Genomic DNA, 7,157 nt, shown 5'->3' with positions numbered 1-7,157 from the left:
TTGCCCGCGACGTACACCGATTGCGCGGCAGGAACCGAGAGTGCACCGGGGGCGGGGGACCTGTGGATCTGCCGGGTTCCCCTGAGTGTCCCGCACCTCGCTTCCCACCGCGCGGCGGGAAATGGACCAGCCGGGACCGGTGCTCGTCCCGGTATTGCCCCAAACCGGGAGGAGCGCTCGACCCCGCCTCTTTCCTCCCGCCCCCGGCGTTGATTGGCTGCGAGAGCTGCTGATTTACATGTGGCGCGGTGCAGGCCGGGAAGGGCCGGGTTTGAAGCGCAGGGCGGCAGCGCTGGCGGCATGGCCGCTCCTGGGCTGGGAGAGGCGGCGGTGGCGGCGGAAGAGGAGCGGTACCGGGGGTGAGCGGAAACGGGGCTGAGCGGCCGGGGAGGCTGGAGGGGGCCGGGGCCGGGCCGCGGGTGGCGGTGGTGGGCTGGCACTCCAGGGTGTAGCCGGGGCCTGGCCACCCGGTGCTCACGGTAACTCCCACAGGCTCGTGACCAGTGCGAAGGCGGCGGCGGCCGACGGGGACCTGGAAGAGGCGCTGCGGCTGTTCCGGCTGGCGGCTGCCATCCGCCCCAGCGAGAAGCTGCGGAGCCGCATGCAGCGGGTGCAGGAGGCACTGGCGGCGGCCGAGCAGGAGCAGCAGCAGCAGGAGGAGGAGGATGAGGGCTTCGTGGACGTGTGCGGCAGCGGCCTGCTGATATACGGGGAGATGCACAGGAAGCTGTTCCAGCACCAGCGGGAAGGTGTTGCGTTCCTGTACCGCCTGCATCGGGAGGGCAAGCCTGGTGGCATCCTGGCAGATGACATGGGCCTGGGCAAGACCATCCAGGTGATTGCCTTCCTCTCGGGTATGTTCGATGCCGAGCTCATCCAGCACGTCCTGCTCATCATGCCCACCACCCTTGTTAGCAGCTGGCTGGCTGAGTTTGCTCGCTGGACCCCCGGCCTACGCGTCAAGGAATTCCATGGCACCAGCAAGACAGAGCGCACCAGGAACCTGGAGAGGGTCCAGAGGAAGAATGGCATCATCATCACGAGCTACCAGATGCTCATTAACAATTGGAAGCAGCTGGCCAGCCGCCATGAGCAGGAGTTTGTCTGGGACTACATCATTCTCGACGAAGCACATAAGATTAAGTGCCCGTCAAACAAGACAACCAAGTGTGTGTATGCAATCCCAGCCCAGTACCGCATCCTGCTTACAGGCACCCCTGTGCAGAACAACCTGCGGGAAATGTGGTCCTTGTTTGACTTTGCCTGTCAAGGCTCCCTCCTGGGTACTGCCAAAACTTTTAAAATGGAATATGAAAATCCCATTACCAGGGCAAGGGAGAAGGATGCAACTCCAGGTGAGAAAGCACTGGGGCTAAAGATATCAGAGAATCTCATGGCAATTATAAAGCCCTATTTCCTCAGAAGGACCAAGGAAGACATCAAAAGCTATCATGCTGATAAAGCTGATGCTCCTCTTCCTGAGGATCCAAGTGAGAACAAGGCTCCTGTCATGCCATCTCTCACTAGGAAAAATGACTTTGTTGTGTGGGTGTACCTGGCACCGGTGCAGGAAGAAATCTACAGGAACTTTCTCTGCCTGGATCATGTGAAGGAAGTACTGATGACGACTCGATCACCTTTGGCTGAGCTGACAGTCCTGAAGAAAATCTGTGACCACCCCAGGCTTCTGTCTGCAAGAGCCTGTATCCAGCTGGGCTTGGAAGAGCAGGTGGGCTCCGAGCAGGATTACACGATGGAAGCAGGTATGTTTTTAGGCATGAACAAAATAGATCATCTCTCTGATGAGACTGTGATCCAGGAGTCTGGGAAGATGCAGTTCCTTGTTGGACTGCTGGAACGGCTGAGAGAAGAGGGACACCGAACCCTGGTGTTCTCACAGTCGAGGAAGATGCTGGATATCATAGAGCTCGTCCTGTCTCGCCGACAATTCCAGATCCTGCGCATTGATGGCACAGTGACCCACCTGATGGAGCGGGAGAGGCGCATCAATGCCTTCCAGAGCAGCACTGACTACTCTGTCTTCCTGCTCACCACACAGGTTGGGGGTGTCGGCATAACCTTGACAGCAGCCAGCCGAGTGGTAATCTTTGATCCCAGCTGGAATCCAGCAACTGATGCTCAGGCTGTGGACAGAGCTTACAGAATTGGGCAAAAAGAGAATGTAGTGATTTACAGATTGATCACCTGTGGCACTGTGGAAGAGAAGATATACAGGCGGCAGGTATTCAAGGACTCGTTAATCAGACAGACCACCGGTGACAAAAAGAACCCATTCCGTTATTTCTCCAAACAGGAGCTAAGGGAGCTCTTCACGTTGGAAGATACTCAGACGTCTGCAACTCAGATCCAGCTGCAGTCCTTGCACGCCATGCAAAGGAAGTCTGACCTGCAGCTGGATGAGCACCTTGCTTACCTGCATTCCCTGGCAATGTTTGGCATTTCTGACCACGATCTGATGTACACAAGGGAGATGGCTCACGAGGAGCAGGTGGAGAGCGAGGAAGCCCATCAGTACATCCAGCGGAGGGTACAGAAAGCCCATGAGCTGGTCCAGCTGGAGTCCCAGCTCAGAGATCAGAGGATGGAGGGGATCAGAAATGCTTGTGAAGAGAACTGGCAAAGACCATCGGGATCAGTTTCCAGGCCAAAGAAGTTGTCTCCAGGGTTAAATGACAAAAATCACTTCATTTTACCGCCAGTAGCTGATGCACATGAAAAAGACAAAGTTGTTGATCTTACAGAGGATGAAGAGGCCCAGATGCTCGATGTCAGCTCCAGAATGACAACTCTGACTGTTGGTGACTTGGATGAAGAGCAACTGGCACAAGGTGTGTCCAGTATGGAGATGGAAGTGCTCAATACCAGCAAGACAGCAGAACAATCTGATATACAAGAATCTGAGCAAAATCCTGACTCTAGTATTGCACCATCATCCCCTGCACTCGAGAAAGAGAGTCAGAGCCTTCAAGAGAAACAGCATTCGCAGGTACATTCAGAGAGCTTGGCCAAGACAAGGAATGACCTGTCTTGGCATTGTCACAATTCCTCTGAGTCTGGCATGGCTGACGATCCTAGAAGTGAGGCAGAATTGTCAGTTCAGGTACTTGACCCACACACTGCCCTGGGGACAGAGCAGAACAATGTTCCTGAGCTGGCTTCTGCTTCTGCAGTGCTGAGTTTATCAAATACTATGCCAGAAATCAATGCTGAGCTCTACAAGTCTCATGTGTTGGAAGGCAGCTTGGAGGGTACATCTGCTCCTTCCTTCCAGGATCAAGCTGACTTCAACCTGGTTTTGGAAGAGTCTGAAGAGGGATGGCAGGATGCCTCAAATAGAGGAGGATCAGTGGAAGGATCTCCTGAGAAGGAGAGCTTACAGCTCCAGGCAGAAAGCTTGTGTAAATCTCCAGACAAAGAATCTCCAAACAAAACTTGGCCAAGTGAGACCAGTAGCCATGGCAAACCCTGTCCCACAGCTGAGGAAGAGCCAAATGCCTCCCTGCAAGGGAGTAAATCATTGGAGGAAAGCAGTGGTCTCTTTACTTTTAGTAGGAAGAAACACTTAAACAGAATTGCTTCAGACAGTGAGAGTGAAGAGCAACCTGAACAAGTGCCCTCCTCTCCCTTGAACAGCACTCGGCATGGACTTCTGGAAGGAATTAGTGCTTCCACCCCTAAATATGACACAACAAGTGCTAAAGCCATCTTTTCTCCCCAACTAAATAACAGTGGGAACAGGTCCAATGCTTCCAGGCGCTCATTCATCAGCAGGTTGGTAGATGAGGTGGAGGATATTGGGGAAATTATGGGAACCACTGGTGAAGAAGATGATGATGATGATGAGGAGCAAGATGGACTTGTGGAAGACGAAGCTGAGGAGTGCACTGGGGAATCTGCTGAGCCTGAAGAAGAACCTAGTGGAGAAACACTTGATACAGGTGAAGAGTCCTCCCACACAGACAGCATGGAATCTGAGCAGTCCGAGGCAGAGGAGATGGAGTCATCTCAGGAGGAATCCACAGGTGACACTGAGCTCCAGTCAGGTGAGCAGATTGAGTACTTTACCCCAGAAAGCAGCTCTGAAAAGGACATTGGGCAGAGTTCCTCTCCTGCTGCAGATTATGACACTTTAGTACACAGTGGGAAGAAACTTCAGAATGATGGAAAACTCCAGGAGGCTTTGGACTGCTTCCTGCAAGCTCTTGACATAAAAAGTGGAGATCCTGAAGTTATGCTTCTGACTCTGAACTTGTACAGACAGCTGGCCCAGAAGTGACATCTATGTGTCTCCGAGAAGACAGTCTGGCTGTTCCTTGTTACCATGTGTCTGCACCATGGCCCTGGGATCCCTGAGCCAGCTCCAGGCTGGTGCCTGCCATATCCTCGTGTGACTGAGCAAATTCAGCACCTCTTGCTTAAGGAAACAGCCCAAACATCCAGGTGTTGGATGCTGGGGAGGGAGCTTCACTGGGGAGTCAACTCACAAAGGTGAAAATGGTTCATGTTCCTGTCTGATTATTCAATAAAAGAATGGTATTGTTGATGTCTAAGCCCCTCTCCATCAGTTTCTCGAGGTTGGGATGGAAGGCACTTGAGGAGGTAGTTCATGCTGGGACTCAGGTGTTTATTATTTCTTATCAGTAAAACAGCCTCACAACCATGAGTTGTGCAGCCTTTTATTAGCAAGGCACAAAAATGGCTATCTCTTGTTACAAGGTTTTTTAAGACTAAACTATCCAATTAAGAAATGACACCTAGTTTATTTTCCCTTTTAACCCAATAACTGATCCCTCAAAGCCTGCAATGCGGACTTTTCTGTTCAATTACAAAACATCACCCAAACCCTGAAGAAGAAGGAAGGAGAAGGTAAAGAAGAGCAACCTGCTTCGGCCCTAAAACCTCCATCTTGGTTCATATTTATTCCTATATTCTAAGACCCCAAACTCTCTAATTTTCCACCCTTTGATATTACACACTTCTAACCAACTTCACACCCATATTCCCAGTGCTATCAATCAATTTTGGAAGTCTTCTCCACAGCCTCAGGTCAATTACAGTATTCTCTTGTGGCTCTGTGCCTTTAAGCACAGAAAGTTTAAAATTCTCAGCATCTAGGATTCCAACACCTCTCCATGCTGGCAGCCCTGGATTCACCTTTCTACCCTCCAGGTTTTGCTGCTCCTCTCCCCTGAGAAGATGGGGACAGTACAGTCCCATGGCCACTGTACAGCCCAGCTCTGTGGTGCTGTGGTTCCTCCCTCCTTTGGGTTTTAAATAAGCCAATTTGGGTGCCTGAAGGTCACCCACCATTTGGGTGCCTTATAGACCTTCCAGTTCCAACCCCTGCCATGAGCAAGGACACCTTCCACTAGACCAGGTTCCTCCAAGCCTGACCTTGAAACACTTCCATGGATGGGGCAGCCACAGTTTCTCTGGGTAACCTGTGCCAGTGTTTTATCACTCTCACAAGAAAGAATTTCTTCCCAATATCCCTTCTGTCCTATGTCAGCCTGAATACATTACTCTGTATCCTGTCATGCCAGTTCTTGATAGAATCCCTCTCTGGCTCCCTTGTAGGCCCTTTCAGATACTGAAATGTGCTCTGAGGTGTCCATACAACCTTCCCCAGGCTAAACAGACTGAAAAGCCCCAACTCTCTCAGCCTTTCTTCACAGGGGAGATGCTCCAGTCCTCTTATCGACTTCATGGCATCTTCTGGACTTGCTCCAACAGTTCCATGTCCTTCTATGCTGGGGCCCCCAGAACTGTGTGCAGGACTCTAGGCAGGATCTTGGGAGTGCAGAGTGGTGAGGGAAAATCCCCTCTCTCACCTGCTGCCCATGTTCCTTTGGGTACAGCCCAGGACATAGTGGGTTGCTCACTGCTGGCTCATGGTTTTTCATGAGTTTTTTGTTAGCCATCACCCCCAAGCCCTTCTCCCAGGACTGCTCTCAATCCCTTCTCTGCCCCTTCTTCAGCTGTGCCTGAGAATGTTCTAACCCAGGTGTAAAACCTTTTCACATGGTACTTTTCACATGTACTTTTCACATGGTCTCACCTCTCCAGCCTGTCCAGGTCCCTCTGGATCCATCCTTCCTTTCCAGTGTGTAACCACACCACACAGCTCAGTGTTGTCAGCAAACTGGCTGAGAGTGCCTCAATCCTACAAACCAGCAGCTCAAAAGTTCCTGGTTCTGGCTTTGAGTAACTCTGCCCCTCACCAACACAGCCTCAGTCTGGTGTGCTTGTCCTGCCAGTCTCACCTGGTAACAGCACAGCAGCAGATTCCTTGTTTCCTTGTGCCATGGCATTGCCTTCTGCAATACACACCGTAGCACAGGACCCCATACCTGGCTGAGCTGTGCAGTTGGGAGAGGAGCTCTTTGTATTCGGAACCACAGCAAACATGGCAGATTTGCTGGTGCAGTTGTGTCAATGTGTTTTTGCCAAAAGAAAGAACAGGGCTCTGGTAGCCTGGAAACAAGTGATTTATTAACAGAGGACCTTTACATGGGGCAATGTCTGCTCTGGGCAGCCTGTCTGCCCTCCACTGCAAGCCATTCGTTGGCTTCTCTGAGCATTCCATACTCAGCAAAACCAACACCCTGAAAAGGGAGGGAAGAGAAGGACCTTTTCTTTTTTGACGTTTCCTCCTCATCTCTGAGCTCTGTGCATGGTGCTCACCTGTAAACAAAGCTGGTGCCTGTTGCTGGAGCTGTGGCTGGTTCGGAGGCTCTGTGGGCAGGAAGGGGATCACGGCTCTGGGCTGGATTCCTGAGATAGCAGGAATCTTGCTGGGCTGCTTCCCTTGCACACCCCACAGCACAGGGGAGCACGAGAAGCAGCACACAAGTGTTTAGTCACTTTTTTTCTTATCTAAACCTGAATTATCCAGTCTCTTCCCCCAGCTCTGAGTGGGCAAGGTGGAGCTGTAGGAAGAGATCAGTCTGTGCTCAGGAGAGCTTGTCCTCCCCTCCGACCGCCAGGTCACTTCCCTGTCTGCCTGACCCAGCTCTAGTGTTACCCACCCTCCACTGAAGGGATTGTCCTGCAGCTCTGGAGCATAAACTGCACCATGGGAGCTGACTGCATCCTCTTGGGGAGGATAGAGACCAAGCCCTGGAGCCCCCTCTGTC

The 7,157-nt window shown here is 52.0% G+C and overlaps 1 protein-coding gene across 1 annotated transcript; it reads left to right on the top strand.

Moving 5' to 3' along the window:
- Window positions 1-796: 796 nt before the first annotated feature.
- On the top strand, window positions 797-4,360 carry ERCC6L (ERCC excision repair 6 like, spindle assembly checkpoint helicase). The gene has a single exon (XM_036402273.1). It carries the CDS (start codon window positions 812-814, stop codon window positions 4,295-4,297), a length of 3,486 nt encoding a protein of 1,161 aa, XP_036258166.1. The 5' UTR covers window positions 797-811; the 3' UTR covers window positions 4,298-4,360.
- The last annotated feature ends 2,797 nt before the right edge of the window (window positions 4,361-7,157 follow it).

Source organism: Molothrus ater, chromosome 14, assembly GCF_012460135.2.
Source record: "Molothrus ater isolate BHLD 08-10-18 breed brown headed cowbird chromosome 14, BPBGC_Mater_1.1, whole genome shotgun sequence".
NCBI classification, from domain to species: Eukaryota; Metazoa; Chordata; class Aves; order Passeriformes; family Icteridae; genus Molothrus; species Molothrus ater.
The sequence above is the reverse complement of the archived record's forward strand: the minus strand, read 5'-3'. Positions and strand labels throughout refer to the sequence as shown.